Source organism: Ochotona princeps, chromosome 24 (assembly GCF_030435755.1).
Source record: "Ochotona princeps isolate mOchPri1 chromosome 24, mOchPri1.hap1, whole genome shotgun sequence".
NCBI lineage: Eukaryota > Metazoa > Chordata > Mammalia > Lagomorpha > Ochotonidae > Ochotona > Ochotona princeps.
Genome location: NC_080855.1, coordinates 16,363,652 through 16,379,715, shown reverse-complemented (window position 1 = coordinate 16,379,715; position 16,064 = coordinate 16,363,652). Strand labels below are relative to the sequence as shown.

At 49.5% G+C, this 16,064-nt stretch overlaps 1 protein-coding gene across 2 annotated transcripts in view; it reads right to left on the bottom strand.

The window, feature by feature from the left end:
* Positions 1 to 16,064, bottom strand: part of MRTFB (myocardin related transcription factor B) — a 90,411-nt gene that overhangs the window by 9,701 nt on the left and 64,646 nt on the right. For both annotated transcript variants that reach the window (XM_012927508.2, XM_036492800.2), the window contains exons 7-10: positions 13,843 to 13,980; positions 8,953 to 9,200; positions 3,216 to 3,342; positions 736 to 1,728 (exon numbers count right to left, since the gene is read on the bottom strand). In XM_012927508.2, the coding sequence (XP_012782962.2) occupies positions 736 to 1,728; positions 3,216 to 3,342; positions 8,953 to 9,200; positions 13,843 to 13,980 (1,506 nt within the window). The remainder of the gene's footprint in view (positions 1 to 735; positions 1,729 to 3,215; positions 3,343 to 8,952; positions 9,201 to 13,842; positions 13,981 to 16,064) is intronic.

Genomic DNA, 16,064 nt, shown 5'->3' with positions numbered 1-16,064 from the left:
TTTATTTTGGTGCAAATAAATTATAAAATCCATGTAGTTTTCCAGAATTTACTTTTTGTAGAAGCATTCTGAAGAATTTTTGCACGGATGGATTTCAATTCTTTTGCACGGTAATAAATGTACCTTTAAATTTCATTTTCCATTAACTTGCTGAAGCCCCCTTACACACAGCTTAGACCCCAGTCTCACTCCTCTGTCTATGTCACAGCTTTCTTGGTGGAGGCATCTGCACACACACCAGCTCTGTCTTCCAGCGACCTAGGAAACCTAAGGAAGCAGGTCCAGCTGCCTTACCCAGAAAAACAGGCCACATCACCTGGACCTTGGTCTGTAACACCAGCATCCCAGATGGGTGTCGGTTCAGGTACCATCTGCTCCACTTTGGATTCAGTTCCCTGCTATTGTGCCTGGGAAAACAGTGCCAAATGGCCAGAGGACTTGGAACCCAGATACCCATGTGGGAGACTGGATGGATTTCTGAGCTCCTGGCTTCAGCTTGGTCCAGCCTTGGCTTTTGCAGTCAGTTGGGGAGTGGACCAGCTGATGGAAGACCTCTCTTTCTAAAATCCTTGAACAGTAGTAAGGTAGCAGAGTAACCTGTGTGTTTTGAAAGCCATGTCATGTGCACCCGTGACACCCCTGTGCTATCTAAACCGCCCAGGCAGTTTCACCATGGGCAGCTTGCACTCCCCATGTGCTGGAAGGCAAACTGTTACAAGATGCGCTGCCACTGACCTGGAGCTTGAGGCTGCCTACTGGGAGCTGCACGGAGGTGACGCTGGAGCCCTGGATGGACACGGGAAGCAGTAGCTGAGCAGTCTGGGTGGTGAGCAAAGCCTGGGACTGGGCAACTACAGCAGGTGCTGTCTGGCCCTGCGAGCTCACATAGAACTGCGGGACGATGCTCTGCTGCTCCGCCTGGCCCATGGGGGCCTCCTGCTTGATGACCACTGCATTTTTGGCAACGAGGGCCTGGCCCCCGGAGTTGGAGCAGTCAGGGAGTGTGGTCTCGTCTTTGATGGAGGGGCTGATGCAGCCTGCTTTCTGGTCCGAGCTGTGGCCACTCGGAGCCGGGGCACCGGGCTGGGGCTCCACGGGCCGCTGCTGCTGCTGGCTGCGCTTTTCCGCCTCCAGCTGCATTTTCAGGACTTCCACGAGCTTCTGCTCTTGCTCCAGCTTCCTCTTGAGCTCCTCAATCTGCTCCTCCTTCTCCCGGAGCTTGCGGTCCTTCTCGGCAGCGTCCAGCTCTGGGCTGGGAAGGGTGCTGCTGGCGGGGCTCAGGCTCGCCTCACTGTTGGCCACCCTCAGGGGAGAGGACCGCAGGAATTGCGAGGGTGACATGATGGCCATGATCTCAGGGAAGGTGTCGGCCATGCTGGTGTCGTCGGTGCTGAGGCTGGACTGTTCGGAGGGTGAGGGTGAGATGGGCAGCGGAGAGGGGACCCCGTCAGCCTGTGCCACATGGTTGCTTCCGGCAGATGGCGGTTCTGCCTTGAACGCTGACCTGGTGGTGCTGGTCACGGTGTTCTGCATTGCTGTAACTGGCAAGGTTGTGGTGACTTCTGGGTTACCAGTGACGATGGGCGATGATGACCCTGCCACAACACTGCCAGCAGCCAGACCACTGCTGTTCACTTCCTGATAAGGCTTCAGGCGTTCAATGAGGTCTGGTTTGGTGCCTGACACTGGCAAACCCCTTAATTTGAGTTCTGTCTTCAGTTCTGATACCTGGAGGCACAAATGAGACAGATCCGTGGGTACTTTGAACAAGTCTTTGGTACACCGTAAAGCCCAACAGTCTACAGTACACAGTAATGCCCCGTAGTCCATGGTACACCATAAAGCCCAACAGTCTACAGTACACAGTAATGCCCCGTAGTCTATGGTACACAGTAATGCCCAGAAGAGGTGGGAAGCAAAGCCTAAATAAAAGGCCCCTATTTGATGCCTGGAACTACAGAGCACTCCAAAAAGGTCTACAAGTAAACTTATTTTTGGTACAAAAATTTTTTTTGAAATCCACACAGTTTTTTCATAATATGCATTTTGAAGACCATGGGCACTGTGTATGTGTGTCCCCTTGATCTTCAACATAGGATAAAGTGTAATTAATAAGGCACAGAAAGAGATGTAACAATTATCACAGGTATGTAACTGTGGTGTCTTTCAAGATACTGTACTGTATTCCCACTTCTTCCTGCAGCCACATGAGAGAATACATAAAGGTTTTATGGTTTTATGTTTTCTCTTTGGCAGAGCTGAATGGCCAGCTTCATTGTGCTTGGTGGTCATTTTGAAGTAAAATAATTTACCAGGACTATAAGCACTGTAACACTTAAATAGCTGAGCCAATGACTAAGATGGCTACCAAATGCCCACGGGTGGGTAGCGTGTAAGAGTGCTACCCTGGACATGGGGAAGATTCACAACCTATGGTGGGATGGAGCACGACTGCTTACCATGGGACCCAGGCCACTGAATTTAGAACCTCAGAATTTCTGATGTTCAGGCCATGGCTGGTGGTGGGTATCTGAAATCATCAAAACCTAAACTGAGGATATTGTGCGACTGCTTTTCTAACAGTGCTGGTACTTACGTCTCTGTCAGATGACCAGGTGTTACCGCACACAGGGAGCTGGGGGTCAGTTTGCTTTTTGTTTTTAACATGCACACATGCACCTACAGAAGTGACAGAGTAGGGGTTTCGCAGGGTGATCTGTCTAAAGGACTAGCAGCAAGAATGACATCAGCTACACTTACTGAACAGTAACCATGTGTGAGACACGGCTGGGAATGCCCTACTCTTACACCTAGTGCTCTCAGGACCCTGGGACTCTGCCACTCACTACTGTGATGATTTTATATTTTACAGACTAGGAGACTGGGCAGAGGTCGTCGACCACAGCAAACAGCCACACTGGGACAGAGACCTAGAGAGAGTGGCCTGGAGCTGAGCTACTACACTATGGCATTCTCCTGCTTCTCACACTTGGCACTGAGCGGGAAACAGCAACAACAGCAGAGCCTCTGGAGAGGAGCCAAGCTGGCTGGTGCCCACATGGGCTGCAAGCTCAGCAAATGCTCATCTGAAAAGCAGCTCAGGAAAGGGAGAATGCACCTCTGCAGAAGCAATAACACCGCCAGTGCAGTGGAGTGTCTACCTTGGATGAGCCTGGCAGTGCTGGGGGTGAGCTGGCCCTCCTCGGCATCCTCACCTTTAAGTCATCCAGGCTGGAAGGCAGGGGTCCTGGCTTTCTCGCAGGAGCAGATGTGTTTGGTCTTGGTGTGTTTGACGTGGAACTGTTCAAGGCTGAATTCCCACTGTTGTTATTTTTGTCGTTTCTTCAAAAGAAAAAAAAATTAGAGTTTACAATAAATTTATGTATCTGACATTGCTTCTTTGTATAACTTAATCAACTGTGAAGAGAAAAATATGGTCATGGTTGTAACACTTGAGATTGCAAAGCTGTTACTCAGAATAGACCCCAGTACCATCCTTGAGGGGTTGGTTTTGTTGGGCAGAAACTAAGAGGCTGTTCTAGGCACCAAGTGACGGCGCAGAGGAGCCAAACTGGCTGTGATGCGTGTGAGGAAGACCAGCAGTGCAGGAGGTTTACACTACCAGGCATTCCCCAAGCTCCCCGCCCCGCCCTGCTTCCAGGTACGCAAAGCCAGGGACGGAGATGGTGTGGTGCTCCTGTCAGGATAGACTGGAGATTCCAGAAACAGACCTCTTCATGCACAGGCCCTCAAGTTACTGGAAAGCTGATATTGTAACCTGGTGGGCAAACGCTCAGTCTTCCACTAAATGGTGCAGGGTCAAAGTGGGTATTTAGACAGGAAAAAGAAAAAAATATGGCTGTGGATGAATCCTCCCTGCCCACCATCACCCAAAACCTAAACACAAGCTAGAAAAAAATACAATCTTTATTAGAAAACTTAGGCTAATACTTTCACAGCCTCTGGAAAGGCAAAGGTTTGTTAAACCGGACTCAACAAACACCAAAGAGGGACACATTTAGGAGAGTTGAAAAGTCAAGCCACGGAGCACGACAACGTTCCTAACAAAGCCTCCAAACCCAGATAAAACAAGACAGAACAGAACAAAAACCCATTACAAATCAGTAAGAAAAAAAACCAACCCAGTGGACAGAGAGGGGGTCTCGGGCAAGTACGTCATAGGAAAGTTTTTCCAAAGGCCACTCACTGAACAAAGGCTGAACCTCATTAGTTACCAGAAACAATGAAAATGCAAAATGCAACACACACATGCACCAGCAGCCTCGCATTACCTCAGAGCCACTCCAGTGAAGAACACCGACGACACCAATATGAGAACCAGCATGCACACACATGGCTAACCGAAGTGCTGCTTGACAGTGCTGAATAACACCGACACCTACCACCTACCCTATAGCGTACCAACTCCAATCCTCAACAGATACCTAACAGGAAGCTCTACATACATGTATGAAAAGATACAAATGAGAATATTTAACATGGCATTATTTGCAGTCGCTTTATTTTTTTTAAAGATTTATTTATTTTTTATTACAAAGTCAGATATACAGAGAGGAGGAGAGACAGAGAGGAAGATCTTCCATCCGATGATTCACTCCCCAAGTGAGCCGCAACGGCCGGTGCAGCGCCAATCCAAAGCCGGGAACCTGGAACTTCTTCCGGGTCTCCCACGTGGGTGCAGGGTCCCAAAGCTTTGGGCCATCCTCGACTGCTTTCCCAGGCCACAAGCAGGGAGCTGGATGGGAAGCGGAGCTGCCAGGATTAGAACTGGCGCCCATATGGGATCCCGAGGCGTTCAAGGCGAGGACTTTAGCTGCTAGGTCACGCCGCCAGGCCCTGCAGTAGCTTTAATTGGAAGAAACTAAAGTGTCCATCAAAAGTATGACAGACAAGATATAACCACATACAGAATACTAAGCAGAAATAAAAATTAACTACTGTTATTTGCACAAAAAAGCTGCATCTCACACAGTGTCCAGCAAAGGCAGCCAGACACCCGAGTGTACCATAAGATCGCAGTAAGTTTAAAAACATGCAAAGCTGCGGCTGGTATTGCAGCATAGCAGCTTCAAGTGCCACCTGCAATGCTGGCCTTCCATATGGGCACCAGTTTGGGTTCCAACTGCTCCGGTTCTCACCCAGCTCCTAGTTAGGAGCTGGATAAAGCAGCAGCAGATGGCCCAAATGTCTGGGTCCATGTCACCCAGGTGGGACACCCAGATGAAGCTCCTGGCTTTGACCTGGCTCAGCAGTGGCCGCTGTAGCCACCCGGGCAGTGAACCAATGCATGGAAGGTCTGTGTCTCCATCTCTTCCTTCTCTCTGACTTCCAAAATCCATTCATCTTTAATTTCATCCTTTTTAAAAAACCTATAGGGTTATAAGCCACGATAATCACAAAAGCTTGCTTTTAGAGCACTGATAATATTTCATTTCCGGTTCTGAGGTTTTCAATCCAGTGTACGTTCAACGTAAGCAGTTCATTCACAAGCAGCTGGTGTGTTAGGTTTGAAGCGCTGAAGCCAGGCGCTACAGACTCATTTCCCAGGCTCTCAGAGGACAGGTCCTCTCCCGAGGGAATGAAACCCACATGAGCCTTGCAATTGGCTGAGCTTTCTGTAAGGAGTTTCTGGAAGCTCTGGTGGAAGCCAGTGCTGGCTTTGTCAAGAGCACGTTCTTCATCCGGGGCCTTTAAAATCTAGTCTGTCTGGACTCTACTGAAGTTAAATGTTTGAAGTCTTAGACAAAATACTGGAGTTTGGATGAAATGGCAAATCTTTCACATGCCATTATCTCTTTTCTACAAATTAAACTCTTAGACTGCATATTAAGTTTATGAAAACATTTTCTTTAAGCCAGTATTCAATGTTATCTTTTTTTAAAAAAGATTTATTTATTTTTATTGGAATGGCAGATATACAGAGAGGAGGAGAGACACAGAGGAAGATTTTCCGTCCGATGGTTCACTCCCCAAGCGGCCACAATGGTTGAAGCTGAGCCGATCCGAAGCCAGGAGCCAGGAGCTTCCTCCGGGTCTCATGTGGGTGCAGGGTCCCAAGGCTTTGGGCCGTCCTCGACTGCCATTCCCAGGCAGAAGCAGGGAGCTGGATGGGAAGCAGGTGGGAAGCAGGTTCGCCGGGATTAGAACCAACGCCCACATGGAATCCTGGTGTGTTCAAGGTGAGGACTTTAACCATTATGCTACTGCGCTGGGTCCCCAATGTTAGTGTTGGCTCCCCAAGGAGCCTTCTAGATGTCTCCCGATCTGTCCTCCCCACGAGGCTTAACGTGACTGCAGTTTATGTTCAGCATGTAATTCCCTCCTCATACATGAGGAGCAACCTCCTGCTTCCCGGGTACTGCCAGCAGCCCTGAAGAACACAGATTTAAGGCAGCGAGTTGATTCATTCTGTCTTTTTGGTTGGCAGTCTACAACACTGCATTTGCTCCTGGGATTTGATATTTAATTCAACCTGAGAAATCAGTTTATCTAGCTTTCTCTCAAATCAACAGGCCAAATAGGAGGGGATGAGCTGATGCCTGATCGCTGCCTGGCCCCACTGGCTGCTCGGTGGCGGGTGGTGTGGGCACATTGGCCGGTACAAAACTCGGCTCTTCAGGTTTCCAGCCTTCCCATGGCACCAAAGAATGATGAGACGTTGGTAATCTCTCACTTCGATGGGCACTATAGGATTTCCAAACTCAGTTTCCTGTAAAGGAATTTTGTGAAGAAAAATGATACTTTACAAATCTCCATTTTTATCACCTGGGCATTGAAGCATGCTCGTGTTCAGCTTCTGTGTGGTGGGACAGAGCAGAGAAGCAGGAGCGCCCCTTTCCTCCTGTCGCTGAGTGTTTACGCACGGCTGCTGGCTGCTGCAGTGGTAGGCATGTGAGGTGACCACAGGGACCGCAGGGGATGGAAGGACAGGGTTGTGGCTCTCCAGCTGCCCACCCTCACATGAACACACGTGGCCACAAAGCCAGCTCCATGTGGCCAAATTCTCTCATTGCAAAAAAGGACTGTGTCATAGGTAAATCGACAAAAACTCATCGGTAGAATTTTTAGTTGAACAGTTTCCTAATCTGAAGGTGGCATCCACAGAGCCAATTCCTCCTAGCCTCCCGGCGAAGGCGAGGGGGCAGATGTGGCCTGAGCACAGAGCTGCACGCTGTTCCGTGGTGGTCGGCCTGGAACCCTGGCCACCATGGTTGCTATCAGCACCACCATCCGGGTGCCCACGGCAGAGGTTGGCATGGAGGCTGCTGCCTAAAGTGGCTTGGCAGAGGCGGTTTGCCTCTGATCTTCTTCCAGTTCTTCACGGCTTCCCTGGTTTCCTTCCAATGTCAACAGCTCCTTCAGGCCTGCGTGCCCTTAAAATAAAGATGTGCTGCACATCTCGTGCCTTCTTCACCTCCACGCTCCGATGTGAGAGACTTACGGACTTCACAGTGAAGTCTGAATGACTAATAAGTTTAATCTTCCGCAAGATGTTTGAATCTCAGGAAAAAAAAACTATCATTCATATGCAAACAGCTTTTTTTTTAATGGAAGCTTTTTTAACCTGGATATATTTTTTTAACTATTTCTAGAAAACAGGTCATCTAGGAGGAATGCTTAGGCCACCTGTAGGAACAGGAGTAAAGTCGCTACAAATCAGATGGTCATAAACTGGCTGAAGCGCACACAGAATTTTTCTTAAGATGCGGTTAAGCACCTTGTTCTACCATTTCTTTTCTAGTGCAAAATGCAAATAGTACTTCGTCCTGGGAAGTGACTGGAAGTGAGGGAAATGAGGGAGGGGAAGGCCAGGCCGTCTGCAGTTCTGCTCCTGGTTCTCAGAAGCAGCACACTGGGACTATGTATCTAGAAGCCACCTTTCTTAAAGAACTAAACTTAACCATGCGAGTCCTGTGGTGAATCCAACATCAGAAACTAGAACTGTCCCTTTTATTCCTTATTCTCCTCCAGACATAATTGTTCTGAAACACGGAGGGGCCGTCTCTTCCTTCCCAGCCTCAGGACCCCTCTTTCACCACCTGACCTCTGTCTCAAGATGCCCCGACAGCAGCAGTGCAGTTCCAGGCAAGAACAGGACCCAGGTTAGGGTCACACTGTGCGCGGCCGGGAGAGGGCCTGGCACGTTTAGACAGCCGATCGGAGTAGCACAAGGACCTGGCTGTGGCAATGACTGAGGGTGAGCGCTGAAAGCACTCGGGAAGTGAGAGGGAGTGGGGGTGGCCGAGGAATCTGCAAGGGATGGACAACAGGCCAGGTCCCGAGGTGGGGGGACAGTAAGAGTCACAAGAAGCCGCCACAGCCAGCAAACAGTTCCTTTTCAGAAATCCTTACTTGAAAGTTCAAAAATGAGCTTCCAGTTATGTGATTATGTCACAGCTGGCAGGGGTTCCCAGTTCCCATGGCATAAATACTCCCACTGTTGCCAATTTTGGGCCACTGATGTGACACCACTGAAGATGCACACTTGTGGCTGTCAGGAGTCAGGGGCCCCTGGGCTCCCTCATGGCCCTGTGCCGTGAAGGGCCCCTCAAACCCCCTGCAGAGAAGCACTGTGCCTTTTCCGTTATGTTCTTTTGACCCCTGCCAGTTCTCACCCCCATTGGTCTCCTCTTTTCTGTGGTTTATACCAAGTCTATCCCTCTTAAGGCTTCTCCCATAGTAGCTCATGTTGACTGGCCACCTTTCCTAGCTTAGTGTCTGTGAAAAGGCCATTTCTGGCTTGTCTGAGTGCGTTCAGAACCTATGCTGAAGGATAAACCACTGGACTGAAAGGCAGACCATTCTCTGTGGACTTCAGATGCTATGTAAGCTTTGATCACAAAACGGAAATAACCATGGGGCACAAATCACAACCTGTGACCCTTAGCAACCCGGGGCCACCTGCTCCCGACCCCGCCCGTCGCCGCGTACTTGATGGGCGCAGGCAGGATGGTCTGGTAGTTGTAGTGCTGCTGCTGCTGGCTCAGGATCTGCAGCTGCAGGAAGAGTTGCTGCTGCTGCAGCAGGCGGGCGTAGTTGGAGTCCATCTGCGGCTCGTTCTTCTCCCCTTTCTGATCCGGAGGTATGTACTGGTGGTACTTCAACTTCTTGACCCGGGGTTTGGGATCTTTGCACTTTTTGCTACGATGTTTATCATTTGGATTCTTGGGGTGGCTTTGCTATTTTTGAGCAAAAGAAAAAAAAAGAATATTTTAAGATATTTTGCCACATGAAATCTATTTCTAATTTGAAATTAAGAAGCAATGCACCTTGCAAGCTGGTAGGGACCCTTTGCAAAGCGGGATACTAAACACACTGCAAGCGCCATGGACACGAGGCTCCTTCCCCTGCGGATGTTCCCCTTGGGACAGGGGCGAGATGCGTGGCCTGCCGCGATGTGTTTCAACGCAACCCACAGTTACTGTGGGTCTCCCGCACACAGCCAGTGCCGAGTGCTGATCTGTATTATCGCCTACTGACAAATAGCTGTTAATCAAATATACAATAGGGGAAGACTAAGTGTATTTCACTAACCTCATAACATTAAACAAACCTACAAGAGAATGTATAAAAACTGAAAAATGCCTCTAGTGAGAATAAAGCAGCACAGACCTGTCTCCAAGGAAATGAGCATAAAACTGATAACAGAGAACCGTGACCACAAATTCAAAATCTGAAAAAGAGGGCCCAGCGGCGTGGCCTAGCGGCTAAAGTCCTCGCCTTGAACGCCTCGGGAATCCCATATGGGCGCCAGTTCTAATCCCGGCAGCTCAGCTTCCCATCCAGCTCCCTGCTTGTGACCTGGGAAAGCAGTTGAGGATGGCCCAAAGCTTTGGGACCCTGCACCCACGTGGGAGACCTGGAAGAGGTTCCTGCTTCCCGGCTTTGGATTGGCGCTGCACCGGCCCGTTGCGGTCACTTGGGGAGTGAATCTTTGGACGGAAGATCTTCTTCTCTGTCTCTCCTCCTCTCTGTATATCTGACTTTGTAATAAAAATAAATCTTAAAAAAAAATCTGAAAAGGAAATCTTGTTTTCCCTTTGAAGATCGTACTGAGACCACTCATCTCTGGTCTTAGGATTAAGAACCAGATGACTTTTTGAGTTATTTCATTCTCAACTGAAGTCACAGAATTTTCTACTTTTTAAGTATTTATAACCTCACTTACAAATAAAAGCCATTCAAACAAAGCCCAGGAATTTCTTTCCAAGCTGAGTTTGGGAACACTCTGGGAAATGCTAAATGAAATGCAGCTAGTAGGGCAAGCAGTCTGAAGCCTCCTGGGACGCCCGCCTCGTGTGTGCCAGGCCTGGGCTTGGCTCCTGCTCAGCCTCATGACTACAGTTTCCTGCTGACACACACTGCACACTCTCGCAGCAGACTCAGACCAAGTTCCTGGCTCCTGGCTCTCGTGTGGCTTGGCCCAGCTGTTGCGGGCATTAGCTAGAGGTGGGGGTGGTGAGCCAGAACATGGGCAATTTCTCTCTCTACCTTTGAAATAAATAAAAAGCTAACTATTGGACTATTGGTAGGATTGTTCTATGTATGTTCACATCTAATAGAGGAAATTGCAAAAAACAAAACAAATCAAACCGACCCCAAACCACAAGCCCGCCAAACTCCGCAGAGTGGACAGTCAGCGCCGATGTCCTTCGGGGAGTTCTAGGCAGGTGTTAACAGCTCACGTCACTGTGTTTCTCAGAAGCATGCTTCCCTCCCTTCCCACTGTGAAAGAACAGTGCTGTGACATGGTTCTCATGGCCGTGTTACCTGACTCCTGACGGCCACACATGTGCATCTTCTGGAGTGGCTGCTGCTCTCAGTGAGTGATGTCACACGGCTGGTGTGACACTGTTGATGGTCTGGAGTATTTACACATGGGGATTGGCAGTCCCAGCCAGCTGGGATACAACTCCAGCAGGCCACTTGACAAAATCATCATCTGTGTAATTGGAAGCCGATTTCCAACACCTTTAAGTAAGGAGCTATAAGAGCAAACGTGTGCTGGACATGGTTTTTGCTCTCAGGGCCCGCCCCGGGACCTGGCCCCCTCTCGGGCGCCTCAGCCACGCCCACTTCCTGCTGCCCTGCCTGTGCTCCTTCACGTGTTCCGGTGCCAGGTCCTTTACTTCGTTTTCTTTAAACACCCCTTTCTCTGCCCCAGCCACCTGCAGCGTGGCCATCACCCAGGTCTTACAGCTATCAGGGGCTGCACCTTTTCACTTCCCAACCCACGGCCTGCTGTGCTGATTCACTGCAGCCCGCCTGCCAGGCTTCTGGGAGGCCAGAGAACTTACTATCACTACAGTGTTCCGTGACCTTCTTGAAGTCTGCACATGTGCATGGCCCGCCCTCTGTCAGATTCACCTGGCACAACCCTAACCCGGTTATTTGTCTCAGGTTTCTCAACAGTGGCTCCACTGGCGTTCTGAATGAGACAGTGCCTGCATGTGGCCGTCCCGCATGTGTCGCACGAATAACAGCCCTCCCGGCTTCTGCCCACTAGGTGCCATCCTGTGCCCTCTAACAACCAGCAATGTTTTCAGACTTTGCCAGATGCCCTGTGGTAGGGGAAAACGGCCCCTGTGGAGAGCCACTGGTCGACTGTATGTTATACTCAAATACCTGAAAGCACCGTGAGCAAAACAAAACCATGCGGACAAGTCTCAGTCTTAAGTGCCTGATTTCAAGGGCTCTTCAGCATGACCTGGCCATCCTACTCCATCTTTCTGGACCATCTGCTTCCCTCTTCTCGAATCCTCCCTCTTGTCTTCAGCACCTCTTCCCGCCCTGTCTGCTGACGACCTTGCTTCCTAAGCACTGATGAGAGGCTGGTGGCCAGTGTGGAGCTCCCCAAGGCCCACTGCCTGCCTGGACTTGGACCTGGTCATGCAGGCGGCTTTCCTTCCTGTGGCTGGGGATGAGCTGGAGCCTCTGGCTTTCGTTCCAGCTGTTCCTGTCTGGCTCCTGGGTTATTCACGTAGGCCCTCCAAAGAATATTCTGGCTCTAACTCAGTAGGAGCTGTTCTTGTGCAGGTTGCTGTTGACTACCACATTGCTAAACCCAAAGTCAGTTCCCAGCACTGCGCTCAGCAGAGCCACAGCTGCACTGACGTGGTTGACTTCCGCTTCCTCCCGGAAGGGCTGCCTTTGGCTTCTGGGCCAACACTTGTTACTTCCTTGGCGGTTTTTCCCCAGTCTTCTTCCTTTTCCCTAACACCCTGGAGTGCTCAAGGACTCTATGTGAAGACTCTAGGTAATACTGCTGCACTCACTGGCTGTAAGTGCCTGGTACACATGAGAACTTCCCCGTCTAGCTCTCCTGAGCCGCACTCACCTGTCCAGCTGCTGCTAACTGCAGGTGTGCTCCTGCCCCTCCCAGGAGATGGCCACTCCCACGTCCTAGTTGCTTTTACAAATAGGACAAGCCCACTGCGCTGCCCACCTCCAGTCTGTCAGTAACTTCTGTCATGCCAGCCTTACGCATCTGGGGAACTGGACCCCTGCTGACCATCTTGGCGACTGCTGCTGCCTGTAGCGAGGATGACACCCCTCCCTCATCTCTGCCTCTGCCTTTCCCCTCCTCTGGATAACCCCTCAGCACAAACCCCTTCTGGAACTACTCCCCCCAGTGGCCATGAGAAGCCTAACAAGGCTCCATGGTACCTATGCTCTGGCCACACCTGGCAGCTTGGTTAACTCTTGGTCAAATGTATTCTTCTGAAGGAAGCACCACTCAGCTGCCTGACACGTCTGACTTGCTTGGAGAGCACAGGCCCACCACAGGGATGCAATGCTAACGTGCAAGCTGCTGTCTCCTTCAGGAGGGGACGGTAACAGCAGAGAAGGCACCAAGAGCCGACTGCAACCTGGGAGGCTGGGGCTTCCCGGCCGCTCCCTTCACGAGGGAGGCAGGAAGCGCCTGGGCAGCTCTGCCCTTCTCTCAGTGCTACAAGCCTGAGGTCTGGGATCTGCTGTTGTTGGCAAAAGCTGCCTCGGAAACGATGAAACTCTTCTTCAGTTTATTCTAGCCACCCCCTTTATTTAGAAGCTCTAAATATAATTTTTAAAACTTTAAACATGCACTGTATATTAAAAATGTTAATCTCTTGGGGATTTATTCTGATTATTTTGATCAAGGAAAAACTTCTAGGGACAACAGACCCAACTTGCTCTAGCCAAATGAGCCAAATTAAAAAAACATACGTGCACCTGTCAAACCTTTAACCTGGCAGACAGTATATCTGCAATACCACTGAGCCTGCTACTGTGTGCACAAGGCCCTAGCCATGCCACCCTCTCCCGCCCACGAGCTGTGCTCGTGTTACCCAGCCTGACTCCATCTGTCACTCCATCTTCGTGGCTTGGGGGCTTCTGAAAACAGAATGCCTGCAAACTCATGCATCATAGTTTCATACAGGAGGGTAACGGCATTAAAAGATTATTTTAGTTCAAAAATACTGAAATCCTTGCATATAAAGTGTTTTAAAACCGTTCATGAAAAATGTACCATAGGAAGAAATATGCAAAGGTTTCAAAAATTTTTTGCAGCAAAATCACACTTATCTTTTCACTTCTTTTTCCAAGTATCCTCACAGATTAAGTCTTGCACTGTTTTTCTGACTACAGGACACTGGATCATTTGCTAAAAGGTGGCAGCTTCCAGCATGAAGGCCCAGCAAAGCCAGGGTTTCTGTGGTTTCATTTAGCTTTGGGCTGAAGGCAGCCTGGCCAGCTCAGCCACAGCTCCCCCATCTTCCACACTCACGGGCTCTAGAGTCAGGGCACAAGGCACACAGCCCACGCGTCTCAGGTACCCACCTTCACCAGGGTCGGGCCAGGCTTCACTGCGGACACAGTGTTTGTGGGGAGGACAGTAGCTGGGGACCTGGCAGAAGGCTGATCTGCAGTAGGAGGCGTCTTCAAGAACTCATGAACTACTTGCGACGCTGAAGGAAACTACAGGAAAAGGCAGTGAAATTAGTATGAGATCAACGACTGTAAATCTGTAAACCACAAGGTTGAGGGAGTGACTTACTCTTTAAAGAGTCCACTAGAAAAGAACTGAAAGATTCACTCTCCTGCCTGAGGCCCAGGTGGCAGAACATTTTACCTCTGCGGGATCAACTGTTTAGCTTTCGCCTCAACGGCAATGATGAGCTAAACCTGAATACGGCAAGACTGGCAGAAGAGTGGTCAGAAATAATTTTGGGGGGTGGTAGGAGGAGGCAGGAAAAAAGTCCAAGACTGTTGCAAAAATCACCAAAATAACACATTAAATTTGAAGGCTTTCTTTCTGTCTAGCTCATACTAACCCTTGTAGATGGAGGCGTGATATTTAGTCTTCATTACAGGGCCACCCATCTCTGCCACGCCCAACTCTGCTGGCAGGAAGTGTCTCTGCCCACAGGCCCTTTGGTGGGCATCGCTACTCCTGCTCCGGTCTGCACCAGGGCCCAGCATGTTCCTCTCACTCACCTCTCTGCACTCCTCACGGCATGAGAGGATGCAAAGGCTACACCCTGATAAGACTGGCCCGTTTCACCGGTAGCGCCATCTCAACAAGGAAGGTAGTTCATGATCTAAGCCTTAATCAACAAAATGCAAATGCGAGTTACACCTTAACAGAGAAAGTGGCAGAAGGCTTTGCTAGGTTTTAGCAGTTCTCATTAATGATATACTTTAAAGAGAGTCCAAGTATCTATTTCTTGGAAAGAGATATCACTACTCCCATAAATTAGCCAAATGTTACATATTGATGATTGCTTACTTACTACCAGCTTTATCATGAGGAAAAATGCCTGCCTTTATCGTTTCCACTTCCTAAAAAAACTCTCGAATTCATCACACCAATGACCAAAATTCATTGTCTTATTGAAGTATCTGATTTTTAAAATAGCAAACTCTATTTTTCCTCCTTAAAATAAATGACCTGAAAAACTCTGAGGACTATTAGTGCAAGAACTATGAAGCCTGGCTCTTACTAGCCACTCAATAGCTATTGGTTTAACTAATGAACGGACATTCCTGTGGCCTTACTCATGCAAGGCCCTGCTCTCAAGCTGGCTGACACTACGTGCAGTGAATGGTACGGAGAGTCCCTGCCAAGGGTTTTAGCTTTTGAGCAACTATTTGTAAGCAAGTTTTGACAATAAAAGAGGACTTGATTTTGTAAATGTGGGTATACTCAATTTCATTTCCAGCAGAAATGACAGGAGAGGCCTCACTCAAGAGACCCAATGCCATGTTCCAGTCAGATTCCTGTCCTCACACAGCCCTGAGGCAACAGCTTCCCCGTGAACCAGCCTAGCCAGCCCTCAGGAGTGAGATGAGAAATGCTGGCCAGTGACTCCATCTCTGCAGGGTCCCCAAAGGATCTAGTGCGCATGGTCCCCAGTATGAGGTTCCCATCTATGGGGTGGGATCTCAGGGGTGGGGCGCTAATTAGGTCCCTGGGAAGGGGTTGATACAGTTGATTTCTGAGAGCCCAGGTTGCCAGAGAAGTGTGAACCTGGGCTTCTTGTCTCCCCACTTGACCTCTGCATGGACACTGCCTTTCCCAGGTGCCTGCCAGGCTGGCATGCTCACCACAGGCCGCACAGGCAGAGCTGCCGGGTCAGGACCTTCAGCCTCCCTAACTGTGAACTAATAGCCCCTCTGCTCTTCAAAGGTTCTGCTTCTTACATTTTGTCACAGCAGCACAAAACAAACTACTAACATGAGACATAGTCCATGTTACCCTTCTCTCACCTTCAGATGTTTCGAAAATTAGGACACTCAATTTGGGTCAATTTTTACAGCAGGGAGAACAGTCTAGTGTACAACTACTGTATGGCCACTGTACAGCTGATTATGGAGAGGAGTCCAATGCTTAAATTGGAATTGCAGGTATACGTCATTGCAAGCTGCTTTACCAGTCCAGACCTCACAGAATGACTCAGAGAGTGGAGAGTGGAAACAGTAAGAAAATTCTGCTGCTCTACTTCCCATCCAGCTCCCTGCTTGTGGCCTGGGAAAGCAGTTGAGGATGGCCTAAAGCCTTT